This window comes from Callorhinus ursinus, unplaced genomic scaffold (assembly GCF_003265705.2).
Source record: "Callorhinus ursinus isolate GAN/ISIS: 27379988/994484 unplaced genomic scaffold, GSC_fseal_2.0 scaffold26, whole genome shotgun sequence".
Taxonomy (NCBI): Eukaryota; Metazoa; Chordata; class Mammalia; order Carnivora; family Otariidae; genus Callorhinus; species Callorhinus ursinus.
This window is the reverse complement of record NW_027397088.1, coordinates 18188799-18203489: the sequence shown is the minus strand read 5'-3', so window position 1 is coordinate 18203489 and position 14691 is coordinate 18188799. Positions and strand designations below refer to the sequence as shown.

Here is a 14691-nt window from a genome sequence, read left to right as displayed (position 1 = left end):
CAAAAAGACAATCCAAAGTATTAAATTCCCAGTTCCACTGCCATTTGGAGCTAAGTCACTATTGCTCAAGGTCTTTTACAATTATAAACCTGAGATAACTGTGTTAGGATGATTACTGAAGGCTCAATTAGATCACAGGTTAAAAGGCTACTGCTTTAAAAAGCAAAACAAAACAAAACCAAAAAACGATCACAAAGACTCTCAAGCTGATTGCAAAACTGGAACTCCAACAAAAGAGATTATAAAGAGGTGTCTTGCAATATCTAACTATTCTCTCTCTGCCAACAAAGAAGTTCCAAATTGTTCAAAATCATATCAGAACGTTCCTTTTTAACTTTTTTATTTTAAAATAATTTTAGACTGAAAGAATTGTGAAACTTGGGTAGAGTTCTTAAATCCCATTCTCCCCAACTTACCTTACATAACCATAGGTAAGAATTAAAATAATGAAATTTACATTGATACAAAACAACTATCTGCGAGCCTTATTCCAAGCTCAAAAATTGTCCTACTTAGGTCTTTTTTTTTTTTTTTTTTTTTAAGTCCAAGGTCCAATTCAGGGTACGTCCTTGCATTTAGTTGCCAAGTCTCCTTAGCCTTCTCCAATCTGTGGCAGTTCCTCAGTTTGTCTTTGCCTTTCATGACCTTGACCTTTCATGACTTTGAAGAGTACAGGCTAGTTATGTCCTACAGTGTTCTCCGATTTGGGTTTGTCTGATGCTTTCTCATGATTAGGTTGAGGCTGTGCAGTTTTGGTAAGAATATCACAGAAGTGATGTTGAGCCATCCAGGAAGTCCATGAGGACACCCATCTCATTACTAGTAATGTTGACTTTTTAACTTGGTTACGGTGGTGTCTACCAAATTTCTCCACCCTTTGTAATCAGCAAGTATCTTGTTCTTGTAGGAATACATTTTGAGATTCTGCAGATATCTTATTTCTCATCATACCTTTGCTCCACTAATTGTATCTATTGATAATTCTTGCCTACAATAGTCATTACTGTGATATTTGCTTAATGACGATTTTCTATTTCCATCATTCATTCTGTATTTGTTAATTAGAATTCTTCTGTAAGAAAGAGCTGTCCCAGATGCCTGGGTGGCTCAGTCAGTTAAGCATCTGCCTTCAGCTCAGGTCACGATCCCAGGGTCCTTGGACGGAGTCCTGCATTGGGCTTCCTGCTCAGCGGGGAGTCTGCTTCTCCCTCTGCCCCTCCCCCCCCAGCTTGTGATCTCTCTCTCTCACTCTCAAATAAATAAATAAAATCTTAAAAAAAAAAAAAGCTGTCCCTTCTCCCTCATTTATTATTCATTTATTTATTCAGGTCCATATGGACTACTGATATTTATTGTATTCAGTGGGTTCTAATCCATTAATGACCAGCTCCACATTCAAGTTGTAAAAACAAAAATTTCCAAGTATCTTCTCAACTATCAAGAAACCACTTCCATCAGATCTAAGAAATTCTTATCTTGATTTAAAGTGATTTTTTATTGCTATTTCTCTTTTGAAATTTATATTAATCTGCCTATTAAACAAAATTTCTCTCTCCTCCAATCCAAGCATGAGAGACCACTTTTTCTCATCCTCATCATTCTAGAAATTCTCTCCAAAAAGAAAGAAAATTTAAATCAAAGAGAAAATAAACTTAGTTTAATTTTAACAGAATAAGAGCAGTAACATCAGAACAATAAGAACAAAAAGCTACTAATTGCCCATAATTGCACTCTGGTTTTGTTTTGTTTTGTTTTGTTTTTGGTAAAAATGAACCTGAGGATCCTTATTAAATACTCAGTTCCTACCTGACTGGAAGTCTGGTTTTCCATTCCACTCCAACTATAGCACAGAATAACCAGGGCACTCAGAATATACATACACATGGGGTGCTGTAACTGTTATACATGATGGTTAACTGGATACATCTAACATTCACAATTGAGAAGAATAGGAAAAGTGAGGTATACCTTTGTTTACTATAATAACTATGATCATATTATCTAAGCAAGCATCACCACCTACATTGACACCAGCCGTACAAAAACTAAAGAAGGAAATGGGGGCGGGGGGAGGGTAGAGCTTGTCTGCCAGAGAAGCATTTATGCTGAAAGTGATGTGTTCCCATAATACTGACAGTTGGCCAATGTCTTATATATAAAATACAATATGTATATCAAAGATTTTGAGATTTTATTTATTTGAGACAGAAAGTGAGAGACAGAGCATGAGGGGAGGGGCAGAGAGAGCTGGAGAAGCAGACTCCCCGTTGAGCAGGGAGCCTGATGTGGGGCTTGATCCCAAGACCCTGAGATCATGACCTGAGCCAAAGGTAGATGCTTAACCAACTGAGCCACCCAGGTGTCCCCATATAAAAGATTATAATATATATTAGGAAAATGAAATGGTTAAAACATTGAAGTTAGGGATTGGCTTCATGCAAGTACCACTCATCAAGGTCTGGAAAGCCAGGACAGAAGAGAAAAAGAAGAAAGAAAAGCCTAGTCTTCATTTGAGTTTGGCCCTTTAAACCATACTAATGCTATAGTTGCTTTAAAACATTAAAGAGACCAAACAAAGAATACAAGAGATCAGTATATTTGAAGATGGAATCGACCACGAGGAGATCATTAGAGCATGTCAAAACTTTGGCAATTTTTGAGGTGCTATGACTTGCAAAAGTACTGCAAAAGAAATAGTCCTAGCTGTATGGATAAGTGTCTTATCACACTGATACAAAAACTACCCGGGTTTCCGGTCTCAACCCACAAAATAAAAACTGCACTTCCTAACCTCCTCCCATTCATCACTTGAGTGTACTAACCAAGCTCACGTCTCCTTCTGTCCATGCCAGATACCGGAACCTGCTGGAAAAAACAAGATGGCAACACCATCTGAGAGCCTGAAGGCAGGGCCACCTGGGAAGTGAAAAAGATGGCAGGAGCTGGAATGCCAGGGCGGGAATTGTTCCCGCCGTTCCCTAAAGAGGGCCGCTTTTGCTGTTCCTTTTTCCCCTGTTCTCCAGAGGCTTCAGGACGCCCTCCCACATCCTCCTCTGCCTTTCTCCCGTGGCTCCTCCATGGGTAAAAGGGATTCGTCCACGTGCCCACCCATGTGATGTGTTCAACCCACTGCTGCTTACCCTTCTTATAGTTGCCTTTAGGTGAAGAAGGAGCTTAAAAACAGAACCATTATTCTCCACTTAGATGCCGTTTTAAAGCAAAGCTTTAAATCCATTCCAAAGCAAAATGCAACTGGAACCCTAAAAATATCTATCAACGCCAGCAGGGGCAGACTCCTTTACCCTTCGCCACCCCAAGGGTCGACTCTTGTCCCGCTAACACGCTTCTCCACCAAAGGTTATTACAGACATACTTGGTCCCTTCCCATTCAGATCCTTAACCCACAGCATCAGGAACCTGGCTGCTTGACTGGGCACCCTTATCCTCCCTCTGCCTCACCTCACACTGTGATGCTGGGAAGGAAGAGTGTGACGGGAGGACACGACAAGTGGGGGCTGTGCTGAGGGATCATATGCGGGGAGCACGTGGCTCTCCAGAACTCCAGCAGCCTTGCCCGGTGCCACCCTGACAAACATGCAACATGAGTAAAATCTGTATTTATTTTGCAAATGTAGTTTCAAATTCCTTAGAACTCCACGCCCCCCTTCCTCTCTCCTAGTCCTCCACAGTGCCCCACAGCCTAAGCCCCCTCCTATAGAAATTCTGGAGCCCCCATTCTTGGCACGAGCAGCTGCCCCCATCCTTGCTCTGGGGCATGTGGTGGGGGGGGGGGGCTCTAGCAGCAAGATCCAGGCTGGTCACTTCAATGCCCCAAGACTTGGAAGGAGACCTGGTTGTTGAGAAGCTGTTCCCTGCCTTCCACTGCCAACTGGCAGAGGGAAGAAGTTGAATTTCTCAGGCCATGTAATGGTAGGTATGCGCTCACCGCTCAAATTTTACCGGGCCTTGACAAATGGCTCAGGCTCCCCCAGCAGGGGACGGCTTGAGACTTCCCTAACACAGTAAGGGAACGGCTCCAGTAGTCATCACCTTTTTAACAGGGCTATGAACTCCCAGGGCCTTGCCCGAAGTAAAATTGCCGGAACAGTCTGCCTCCCACCTCTCGTAATTCCATAGTGGACAAGATTCCCAGATCAGGTACATGAGAGAAGCCCACCACTAGCTGAAACTACCAGATGATGCAGGGAGGGCAAGTTTTACTTTTCCAGGGGCCCCCAGCCTCCCACCAGTTTGTGTGACATGGAAGCGAAGGTGCCTTTTCTACTGTTTTCCTCCAGAAGCAAACAGTACTTGGATCAGGCATTAAATGCTTTGCTAATGAAGCTATTGCTGATGAATAAAAGTTCAGGGACAGAGCCACCGCTGAGCTCATTTGGAAGCAGTAAGAAGGCAGGCAGGACCCACAGTGAGCAGGGGCAGATGCAAGGAACATGGGCAACCACGTGGGCTAGATCTACACTGCAAAGCATTTGGAGCAAAGAGCTTAAATGCCTGGTGTCCTCTGAAGATGAAGAAATGTCCTACCTACATGCATTTTATAAGACAGTGAATGATGAAGAACCATGTATTTTAACATAAACAGCAGCTGCACCAAGGGAACTTGAGTCTTAACCAGAACTATTTTTAACATGCAAGGTATATTTATGTGTAACCTGTATAATAAAACATTTTTTAAAAGGCAGAAGAAATAGTCATAGTGACAGAATCCAGTCAAGCATAAGGTGGATAAGCCCCATTATGATATACTCAATCATATCTGGATTAAGAGCTACCTATTATAGGGGCACCTGGGTGGCTCAGTCAGTTAAGCATCCGGCTCTTGATCTCAGCTCAGGTCTTGATCTCAGGGTCAAGAGTTCGAGCCCCACACTGGGCTACACCTACACACACACACACACACACACACACACACACACACACACACACACACGGGGGGGGGCGCCTGAGTGGCTCAGTCGGTAAAGCGTCTGCCTTTGGCTCAGGTCGTGATCCCTGGGTCCTGGGATCAAACCCCACGTTGGGCTCCCTGCTCAGCGGGAAGCCTGCTTCTCCCTCTCCCTCTGCCACTCCCCCTGCTTGTGCGAGTGCTCTCTCTTTAAAAAAAAAAAAAAAAAAAAAAAAAAAACCTTAAAAAAAAGAGCTATTATAATAATAACTATATACAAGGAAAGCTTGATGTAAAGGAAGCCAGAAAGGAAGATGGTATAGCCCAAGTTCATGTGTATGTGGTATCTGCCTCGAAAGGAACGGTCCCATATAAATTGGGAAAGCTACCAATATCTTTAACATAAGGTTCTATTCATGTCTCAATTCAAAAGAGAGACCGTTACTACCACCACCACAATTTTTTACTCTCGGGGTGGGAAAAAAGTGGCCCGTTGGTTAAGAACTTTGATGACTATACATTCATGCCCATCTTTAGTCAGGCTCTCAGCAGACCAGTGAGAACAGAACCGGTCCTTTTAATGCCTTGGAGTGTCTTTCTACTCACCTAATGGGAAACAGACTTTGAAGAATTGAAGAAATGTATCATAGTTTAGTTCAGAAGACGTTTTTGTTCTTTTTTTTTTTTTTTTCAAATACCCTTTGGTAATTTCTAAGAGACATTGTGGGTTTGTTTGGTTTCTGTACAGCTCAAAAGTTAAACTGTTTTTAGAGTCAAACTGGGTACATGGAATGAGTGCCGGGAAAGTGGGATAAGAATGTATAATGGGAAGAGGGTAAGAAATAAGATGGAGGGGAGAACTGCAGGTGAATGGTGAATATGAAAAGAAAATTCTATACTAAGAAAATCAGAAAAGTTAAATTCTGTTCCCGAGAGCTGCAAGACAGACTCTCCTCACCCACTTGTCTGAACACATTAGCTCTAACATTTGATATCCGAATTGTCAACGGCTAGTGGTTACCATTCATTTAAAAGTCTACAACAACGCCGTGCCATTGAACTTTCTGCAATGTTGGAGATGTCATATTCAGTGCTGTCTAATCTGGCAGCCATGAGCCATATGTGGCTACGGAGCACTTAGAACATGATTAGTGCAACCAAAGGAATGAATTTTTAATTTTATTTCATCTTAATTTTTTTAAGATTTTATTTATTCATTTGACAGAGAGATAGCACAAGCAAGGGAAGTGGGAGGCAGAGGGAAAGGGAGAAGCAGACTCCCTGATGAGTAGGGAGCCCAATGCAGGGCTCGATCCCAGGATCCTGAGATCATGACCGAGCCAAAGGCAGATGCTTAACCAACTGAGCCACCCAGGCACCCCAATCTTAATTAATTTCAATGTAAGTAGCCATATGGAACAAGCGACTACTGGATTGGACAGCACAAGGTCTAGGATACAGGCTTGTGGTTAATCTCACTTATCATCAGGTTAATGTCACTCTGCTAGATCAGAAGCTCCATGAGGATAGCACTGGGCCGATCCTACTCACCTCTCTATCCCGACCTGGAACAGGGCCTGGCACACTCTGCACACTTAATAAACACTGCTGACTGATCAGAATATGACAGAAGCAAATCAAAAAGGAAGCACCTTTTCTAGAAGGATTATGCATCAAAAGAGGCTCCTGAATACCCGAGTCCTACTTTAAAACCCACTTCCAAGTTGTATAGCTCACCCAATCTTTCCTCACTTTAATTTCCTTCTCTACTTTACTCATACAAAAGAAATCAGTATTTCCCACCACAGGATGACATATTCAATATTACTTTTTTATCAAAAACATTCCATTATTTCCTGATTTTCCTAAAATGAATCACTTCTAAATCATTATGTATTCCTTTTTATCCTTCCCTAGAAAATACTTCAAGCTCACTTGTAACACCTAGCTGATATTCCGTAAGCTGAACATGAGACACCCAGTTGCAGATTGGTTAAAAATGGTCTATAAACATCTTTCTGCCTGCTTTGCTTACAATCTCCTCCTTACAGAGGAGATCCTTACAGAGGAGATTGTGTATATATTTGTGTGTGTGTGTGTGTGTGTGTGTATATATATATATATATATATATATACACACACCCACAAGTCATATCAACACATACATATACGTATATATATTCACACACACACGCACACTACTGAGTCTCCAATTATCAAGTCCTTTATCACACAATCTACCTACCTACCTCGTTCTACTCTTAAAGCCATGTAGTTAGGGTGGTCAGAAAGAACTGGACTAGAATTGTAGCTCTTCTGTGTTTTAGACATGCACCCTTGGGCAAATTACTTAAACCCCCTGGGGGTCCATTTCTAAGTTTGTTGAAGGGATTAGATGGTAAACCAGCTATGAAAGCATCCAGCAGAGCCCCTAATACACAGCAGGTGAGCTATGTTTGCTGAACGAATAACTTATTTCCTCTGTTTCTTGGGACCTCTTTCCATAACAGAACCCATAATTGTTTTTCTAATAATCAAGCCAAAAGCAAAGAAGCAAATGGAGCAATGCTTACAATCTTCCCAAAGATGGGCTAACGTTGGTTATCTTCTGAATTAAAGTGAGCTATCCTGGGAGCCTAGGTGGCTTAGTCAGTTCAGCGTCTGCCGTCAGCTCAGGTCACGATCTCAGGGTCCCGGGATCGAGTCTCACGTCAGGCTCCCTGCTCAGCGGGGAGCCTGCTTCTCCCTCTTCCTCTTCCCTCTGCTTGTGCTCTCCCTCTCTCTCTCTCTCTCTCTCTCTCTCTCACAAATAAATAAATAAAGTGAGCAGGACCTGAAGACTAAAAGCAGATTCAAGGGGCGCCTGGGAGGCTCAGTCGTTGGGCGTCTGCCTTCGGCTCGGGTCATGATCCTGAGGTTCTGGGATCGAGCCCCGCATTGGGCTCCCTGCTCAGCAGGGAGCCCGCTTCTCCCTCTGCCTCTGGCCCCCACTCGTGCTATCTCAAATAAATAAATAAATAAAACCTTAAAAAAAAAAAAAAAGTAGATTCAAGGGCAAGCTCCTGATCGGGGATTGAAGAAACAAAGGAAGGGGATGTATCACAATCTTAAGAAAATGGGAGAAGAACTCATCCAAAAAGGATATTTCTGACGACTGATAAACGTCAAATGAAAGGAAATGATTCGACTCCGTCTACCTTTGTAGAATTGCAATCCTTTATATTGTCTATAACCGGTTAAAATCTGTCATCTGTTTATCTTTAAAGTATTAACGATCACAAGACCACTCACTCTTCAGCCTCCAAACGGCACATCTGGTAAACCTGACTCCTAGCACCTTCGCCTAGTCTAGAGCTTCTTCAACACGTAGACAGCATTCATCAATAGAACTGAGGTAAGTAACAGTTTTAACAGTCTGTATGAAGAATCCATAGGTATGTAGCAATAAAGTACTCCTTTAAAAAGTAAGCCTCTGTATTTTGTTTCTAGACTCCCTCCGGCAGGGAGGTACATAGTCAAGATCCTAGGGAATAACGTCAACAGGCAAGAGGGAAGGTCATGGGACTCGTGCATACCTCCGCTTCCTGCAGGGTCCCGTGGTTCAGGCACACCGTGTCGGGGCAAGCAATGGGAGACCCACAGCCTTCTCGGATGGCCAGCTGCAGGTATTGTTTCAAGCACTAGAAGTTAAGAAGAAAAAAGACAATTACCCATTGCCTTACAGTAGCACAAAGGTCCCATAACCACCATTGCCTCCTCTTCCTTCACTGGCAGTCCTGGGGCTCCTGAACTCGGGAAACCAAAGTTATCACCCATATGAACACTAAGAACCATCACTTGGGAAAGAATGCAAGACAGGTGATTAAGTATGTATGACCTCATCCTAAGAATACTGAGTTTATGCAAGGCAACAAGTCAAATTCCTGTATGCTCACACATCTTATCCACCACGGATGTGGGAAAGAAGAAACCCTCTTTTGCCCGGATGGTAAAAACCTTCTTTGTCCTTTTTCTTTTTTTTAACTTATGTGACTTCCCAGTTCCATTTTTACCTAATGGTCCTCTCCCTCAAGGTTTGCCCAAAAGTAGAACGATGTGACTCTCATGCTGAGCTAGCCAAACAGAATCAAAATACAGTTGACCCTTGAACCACACAGGTTTGAACTATGTGGGTCCACTGATACGCAGGGTTTTTTCAGTAAATACAGTACTGTAAGTGTATTTTCTCTTATGACTTTTTTAGCATTTTCTATAGCTTACTTTATTGTAAGAATACAGTATATAACACATATACAGAATATGTATTAATCAACTGTTTATGTTATCAGTAAGGCTTCTGGTCAACAGTAGGCTATGACTAGTTAAGTTTGGGGGGAATCAAGTTATATGTGGATTTTTGACTGCAAGGGGGGGCCAGGCGGTGCCCTGAACCCCTGCATTGTTCAAGGGTCAATTATAAGAGTAAGGCACTGACTTATCTAAGAAAACTCTTTATTTTATTTTATTTATCTGAGAGAGAGAGAGAGAGAGAGAGCACAAGTGGGGTGGGGGGCACAGAGGGAGAAGCAGACTCCCCGATGAGCAGGGAGTCGGACATGAGGCTCAATCCCAGGACCCTGGGATCATGACCTCAGCTAAAGGCGGACACTTCACCGACTGAGTCACCCAGGCACCCCCGTCTTTATTCTCTTTCTCTATCTGAAAATAAAACGAATATCACAATGGCATTATTTCAGGAAACTAAGCATGTATTTACCTGACTGAAATTACTGTTACAATGTACTATTGAAGTAATGACTAGAGCAAAGCATTTAAACCGAATTTGTATTTCTTCACATACTTAATAATTCCCTTCTTCAAGGAGTCCGTTTCTTCCCCCTACGCCTTTCATCACAGAAAAAAATGAGAAAGTAACCCAAATATCCAAAATAGAAGAACATGTAAATAAATGATGCTAAATTCATACGATGACACACTGAAGAATCATGAAAAATATTTTCAAACGATGTTTAAACACATGGAGAAAATACTCCTGATTCAGTATGAATTGGAGAATAAAAGATATCTGGGAACAGGGGTCCTCTTGCAGAACTCTTCCTATAGTTGCCTGCACTATAGGTGCTATATTTTACCTATTTTCTTGTTTGAGAAAAGGGTGAACAATCACTTGCTCTAGCAGTTTCGGTGCCAGACATGGTCACTCGTGCTAAGACTGGGAAGCAGAAGAGAGCCATATCAAGGAGACAAGGGGAAGAATTTCGGTGCACACGCAACACTTGAGAGGAGGGAGCAAAGCTGGCTCTCAAACAGGAGCGCCCCACACAAGGACAAATAAATAAATGATGTGAAGCCCTGTCCACCCGGCTCCGTTCTGAGGACCTCTCTGCACTCCATCCTTTTTCTGGAGATGCAAAGTCCAGGGAGGCTGGAATGGAGGTGTGTATGCTCCACATACACCCCGGCATCATGATGGCTTTATACGTCACGGATGCAACACCTAAGAACGTTAAATGCCGGGGTGACCACCTTGATCTCCCCGGCTGCCACTTGAAATGTGAGCAGAAAGACTCTAAAAACATACGGTCTCTAGGCTGAAGGGGAAGGTATCTGGGAAAACAAAGTGAACTGTTGTGCAACAAGCATCTATCAGAATATCTGGGCGTTAGCCATGGTGCCACACTAGCAAGTGACAATGGGAAAGTTACTCAGGCTGTGTCCCAGACCTGCTTCCCCTCACTGAAAAACCAGAAACGATAGTATCTGTTATGGTTACCTCACAGGGTTTAAAAACCCATACACATAACAAAACACAAACCTGAAATTTTACATACGGGTGCCCTTTGAAAAATTCACAAATTGCAGAATATTTGGTTTTATTTCTACTCCGCTTCACTTGATCTGAGACTTTCTATCAAAAACTTTGTGGGGAAATGTTAATCCTCTGACCTTCTGAGACTGTCCTTTCTCCACTCCCTTCAGAGAACCAGTTAAGCCACTGTGGTCCAGAAGCGTCATAAACAGAACAGATATTTGCAACAGGACAGCATACACACCTCCATTCCAGCCTCCCTTTAGAACTATTTGCATCTCCAGAAAAAGCTTAGAGTCAAATAGAAACTAAAAAGACTATGTGAGTCTTTACAGGCCAAAAAAAAAAAAAAAAGGCATTTCAACTTCTTTTGCAAACTTGTAAAGTTGAAATCGAAGCTTTCCCAAGAGTTAATCATAGATGTTCTGTTTGTTTTCTTTTTTTAAGATTTTATTTATTTATTTGTCAGCATAAGCAGGGGAAGCAGCAGGCAGAGGGAGAAGCAGGCTTCCTGCTGAGCAGGGAGCCCAACGTGGGACTCGATCCCAGGACTCTGGGATCATGACCTGAGACGGAGGCAGATGCTTAACAGACTGAGCCACCCAGGTGCCCCTGTTCTATTTGTTAATGTAACGTTCTTAGGTGTTGCATCTGTGACGTGTAAAACCAGTACATTCTGAAGCTGCCAACAAAGACTCTCCTGGCCACAATATTTTAGGAGAGATATTAGAGCTATATACACGGGCTACACACACACACACACACGGGCTACATATATATATATCCTACATGCCCTTTTTTTAATTCTAAGAAACTGGTTCAAGATAGAGATGTGTCGCACAAGCGACTGAGTATGGGGACAGCATAGGCACCTGCCACTCCCTCCCTGTAAGCGTGCATTTCTAGTCAGAAGCCAAGAGGAACAACAACCAGCCCTGGTTATTGCTTCTTGTTGAATTTTCCAGCACCTTACATTCGTTCTATGTCTTGTATCAGCTTTCACTAAGAATTTAATCTCAAGCTCTCCCTCTCTTCCCCAGTACCTCTGGCTGAAGCACAAAAGAAGCAAAAACATTCAAAGGAACCCCTCTGCAAACCAAACCTAAGTAAATGGGTAACAGTTCTGGAAGAAACAGGCATCTGTTTCATCTGACTATAAATAAAAACAGAAAGAAAGAGGGAAAAAAAAAACTACCATCATTTAGTCACATTAAAAAAAAAAGCTACATTCCAGGCAGACCATCTCTGCCTTGCTGTCCTACCCACCGCTCCCTCGCAGCGTATTCGGTAAACTTCTATTTCCTCTCTTGTGCCCTGGGGGAGTTCTTTCATCCGGTCACCCCTCATTTGCTGACCTTCCGGGGGAACCTCTGCCGAGCAGGGGGGCTGGCCTCTCCCCGGATTCTCCGGGAATTTCTTGGGACTTTCCCTGGGTGCACCGGACGGACTCTAGTACTCTGTGGGGGAACTGAGGACCTCAGGCCGGGGTGACTCCTAGGTGAGGCTTTGCCCTTGCTAGAAAGGGTGAGGGATTTCCCCTCTGGCCCTTCGGAGAAATCTGACCCCCCCACACTCCCTTTCCTTGTGCTGTCCAGCCCTTGGCCTTAGCCGTCTAACCCTAGTACTTCCCGGACAACTGAAGGTCTCTGGCCAGGGCGGCTCCCCAGTGTGGTCTAAAGGTCAGACTGTCCCCGCCTGCGACGGCGAAGGACCCCTTCTCTCTGCTCTCCCGCTGCCCCCTGGAGGTCCCCCAGCCTGCAGCCCAGTTGGCAGTGGCAGCTCGTCCAGGGCGAATCTGCACACGTGGCTGACTCGTGGCAGACTCTCAGCCACCTTGCTTCTTTCGGGCCCTCATGTTTCTCCTCTCTTCCCACGGGTCTGGCCACCATCTTGATCTACAGGCAAAATACACTCCTCCACATCGGCACTCCTCCACGTCGGCATGAATCCAACCACCCCGCTCAAGGATGATGAGTCAACAAGGATTCCAGCCTGTGCCCGCATCCAAGGGTCCCCTCCCGCTGTGCCCCATGGACCCAGCCACCAAGAGTTTCACTTAAATCGCCTATCAGCGCATGAATCTGATACCAAGCTCTGGTCTGTAACTGCACAGAATCCGTGATGGACCAACAGGTTTAGGTGGGGACAGGGTGTCCCCCGCCCCTGCCCAGCAGGAAGCAGCTACTGAAGACGAGACCTCCACCCAAATGCCGAGGATGTGTTACTGTCGATCGGTCCGTGGGGAATGTAGAGCCTGCTTTTAGGCAAGAGGCTGGAGCAATGGGAACCAAAGTAAGGGGCAAGGGCCCGCCGCGACCACCAGGCTGAATGCAAACAGGCTCATTAGGTGACCCACTTCAAAACAGCCATAGGCTCTAGCTGACCAGTGGGCTGCTTACAACCGGGCACTGGTACCAAAACAGGAAAAGTCAATGTGTTCCCATACCTTCTCACTTCCCCCCCTTCCTAGAGCCTCCCACCACTGCCTCCTGGCAGTTTCTCCTTTGCTGTCCTGTCTGCTATTCCCTTGTGGTGTATTCAATAAACTTCCATCTCCTTAAAAAAGAAATTACATTCCATTAAATAATAGCATTAAACAGATGCCTAAATATGCAATTTTCATAACAGCTACTAAGTTCTAAGGGAAATGTTTTAAGCAGAACTTTTTGAAAATCCGGATGACCCACCAAAAGAAACAGTTTTTTTTTTTTTTTCCTTTTAAACAGTCAACGTTCCCACTTAATCAGTATGGTAGAACATAAAAAACATTTTTAGGCCATGAAGTGTCACGTATAATAGTAAGGACTGTTCTCCCCCCCCACCACACCCTGTCCTCGTCGTGCAATTTCTATCTCTGTGAATGACATTTCCATCCATCCAGCTCTACAACCCAGAGATGTATGGATCATCTGGGACACCTCTTTCTCTTACCCTGTATCCAGTAAATGCCTACTAGGTAATCTGCACCTGGCTGTCTAACCAAGCCCTCATTACTTAACAGAGCCTTTGAATCCACCTTCCGCCATATACACAGCTTCCCCACATCCCCAGTCTTCCCCATCTCAGTAAAAGGAACCAATTACCCAGTTATTCAGCCAAAACAAAAACAAAGACATCCTTGATTCCTCTTTTCCTCAAACTCTACAACCAAAACATGTCCCCACACTAGGCATTTCCCACCACTCCTGCCACAAACTCAAGTCCCCATCTTGAGCTGCCCTTGCTAGAAAGGGTGAGGGATTTCCGGAGACCTCTGCAATAGCTTTCTTGCTGGTCTCTACTCCACACAGTAGTCAAGGTGCTCTTCATACATCTTTCTAAAATATAAATCATATTTTATTCTCCTGCCCCAAACCCTCCAGTGAATGTGCATCTCATTCAGATGGCCTCGCCAACTCCTTTCCATGACCCACACGGTCCTACTTGTTCTGACTCCAGGCTACTGCTCTGAGCTCATTTCTACCACATTCCCCCTTTACTCTGGGGCTATGAACCTGCTCGCTATTTCTTCGACGTGTCACACTTGCTCCCGAATCAGGCCTTCTTTCTTGGTTGGTGCCATTCCCCCCGCTGCCCCCTGGAATGTCCTTCCCCCAGATGGCTCGATCTCACGTCATTCAGGGCTCTCCCTCAATGTCACGTCTTCAGATAGGCCTTTGCTGGCTAAAAAGGCCAACCTTCCCTCCCCTATCAGGCCTCCTTACCCTGCTTTATTTTTCTTCATAGCACTTTCTATTACCTAATGTTTTTTACTTGTGTATTATCTTGTTGCCCCACTAGAAATTCAGCTAGAAGTACAGGGACATGGTCTTATTCTCCGATGGATTCCAGAAAAACATGTAGAAGGTACTACAAAACACATTACTGGGTGACTTAATAGTTCCAAAATCCTATCCATCCCATGTCCTAAGTACTGATTAGGCCTATTCACCTCTATCAGCCTCTTCTGCCCCATCCTTAGACCACTTTCCATTAC

At 44.0% G+C, this 14691-nt stretch overlaps 1 protein-coding gene across 2 annotated transcripts in view; it reads right to left on the bottom strand.

The window, feature by feature from the left end:
- Window positions 1-14691, bottom strand: part of RNF144B (ring finger protein 144B) — a 77844-nt gene that overhangs the window by 30521 nt on the left and 32632 nt on the right. For both annotated transcript variants that reach the window (XM_073877624.1, XM_025891216.2), the window contains one exon: window positions 8482-8586. In XM_073877624.1, coding sequence (XP_073733725.1) covers window positions 8482-8586 — 105 coding nt within the window. The remainder of the gene's footprint in view (window positions 1-8481; window positions 8587-14691) is intronic.